This window comes from Brassica napus, chromosome C4, assembly GCF_020379485.1.
Source record: "Brassica napus cultivar Da-Ae chromosome C4, Da-Ae, whole genome shotgun sequence".
In the NCBI taxonomy this organism is placed as follows: Eukaryota; Viridiplantae; Streptophyta; class Magnoliopsida; order Brassicales; family Brassicaceae; genus Brassica; species Brassica napus.
This window is the reverse complement of record NC_063447.1, coordinates 62,490,560-62,492,545: the sequence shown is the minus strand read 5'-3', so window position 1 is coordinate 62,492,545 and position 1,986 is coordinate 62,490,560. Positions and strand designations below refer to the sequence as shown.

Here is a 1,986-nt window from a genome sequence, read left to right as displayed (position 1 = left end):
ACTTAAAGAGATATAGAGGGAGTATATTCTAACAAACATACCAATTATCTTTTTTATAAATTTAACCCTGAACATAAAAAATATCATAGTAACAAAAATACTTCTTGGTCTTATCATTTTGTGTGTGTGAGAGAATGGTGAAATAGGATCTTTGGAATTAACGAATACCTGCTAACATTGGAATATGTATTGCTATTTACTTCACTTCGTATCTGACTACATAATCAACTTTAAAGTCAAATGTAAATGAATGCTTTTTAGGACCAACCATTACAATGGGAAGATAAGAGGAAATATTTTAAACCAAAAAAGAATGAGAATCTTTTCCTTTTCTATACTTATTAAAATGAAATTTGATTTTTGTCACAAATTTCTTGTGCTTAATTATCTAGTTTTACCAATAATATCTAACTACAAAATTTTAAGTTTATGAAGCTTTTATGAATCGTTCATAAACCTAAAAATTCGTGTGTGATAACAGATTTTTGCTGAAGTTGTATCTTAGCAACTCAAAATTATTTTTCCGATATCTCTTTTAAATGTAAACAGAATATTATACTTTACACTACTATCCGTTGTATACGTTTCTTGACTAAATAACAAATGCAATTTTCCAATAAAGAAGGAAATGACAAATTTTTAAAAAAAGATACTTATCTTCTGTGATTTCTGAAAACGTTGTGATTATCTTCAGTCATTCAAAATTCCGAACAAATAAATTAAAATCAGAAAATTAAATTTATTTGTCTTAAAATTCCATACAATTACAGAAAAAAGTTCAGAAATTCACTTCATTCTTGGGTTAGGCCATTTTTTTGGCTCCACAACTCCACAGGATCAACACAAAAAAGATCTAAAATGTAAACACAACAATAATTCATTAACCATCATCAATTTATATTTAATCATTCTTCACCCTCTGAAACATCCAACAAGATGATGATACTGGTCGCGACCACTATGTCTATGATGATGGTTATGATTAACCGATCTCTCTCCATCAATCAAGTCTTGAACGTAACGAAACTCCGCAACGTCGCATGGAATTGTGATGGTGCCCTTTTGATCGAATCCATACTCATCTTCTGCTTCTTTCAAGAGCTGCATGAACAAAGGATGGTTAAAATACAAAACAGGAACTACAAATCTTTGTTGTTCTTCTCCTTGTGATCCAACTTTGATCGCTAAGCATCCTTTTGGAACATCTTTGTTTTTGACCGTTTGTTTGCGAAGTAAATGGAAGCCTTTCAGAGCTTTTTCTCCAGTCCCCATGATTTTTAGAAAACGTTTTAAGAGTATGATGAAGAAACCAAGAAAGACTCGATAAGAAAACAGAGGAAACTTAGGCTAGAAAGCAGGCCATGGATCTTCAAGAGTGAGAGATGAGAGTTCGAGAGAACTAATCAAGTTGATCATTTTATTTTATTTTTCTCTGTGGAGATACCAAGTACCAACAACCAGGTGAATGAAGGAGCAAAAGAGGGGGCTTCGTTTATAAAGAAAAATACATCATTTTAATAAAAAGAAAGTCCATCAAAATAAGACGAGACGCTCCTATTTTCTTGGTCAATTCTAATAATAAATACAGTGGTGGTATTATAAATTTACCTATTGGTTGTCGTTTGCTATATAAAAAGTAAAAAATAATAGTAACGACCAATGCATATTTTTATGAAGAGTATAATTAGTCAGCAAAAATAATGGGAAAATAAACGGTAGTTAACTATGATATTGAAGAGAAATTCAATCTTGTGGTACTTCGTACTATACTATTATAATAAACACAACAAGACATTATAATAAATCATGTGCAAGTGTGAGACGCTAAAACACATGCATAGATTCTTATATAAAAAAACAATACTCCGATTTATAAGTTATACAAATGTATTTTACATTTTTCACATGTATTGCAAATATGTTTCTGACATTATATACTAAAAAAAAAAAATATCATGTTATATCTATATTTAAAAATGGAATGAA

General features: G+C 30.0%; 1 protein-coding gene across 1 annotated transcript; it reads right to left on the bottom strand.

Moving 5' to 3' along the window:
* Positions 1 to 719: 719 nt before the first annotated feature.
* On the bottom strand, positions 720 to 1,756 carry LOC106449664 (auxin-responsive protein SAUR32-like). The gene has a single exon (XM_013891395.3). The coding sequence runs from the start codon at positions 1,270 to 1,272 to the stop codon at positions 913 to 915; it is 360 nt and encodes a 119-aa protein (XP_013746849.1). The 5' UTR covers positions 1,273 to 1,756; the 3' UTR covers positions 720 to 912.
* Positions 1,757 to 1,986: the final 230 nt, after the last annotated feature.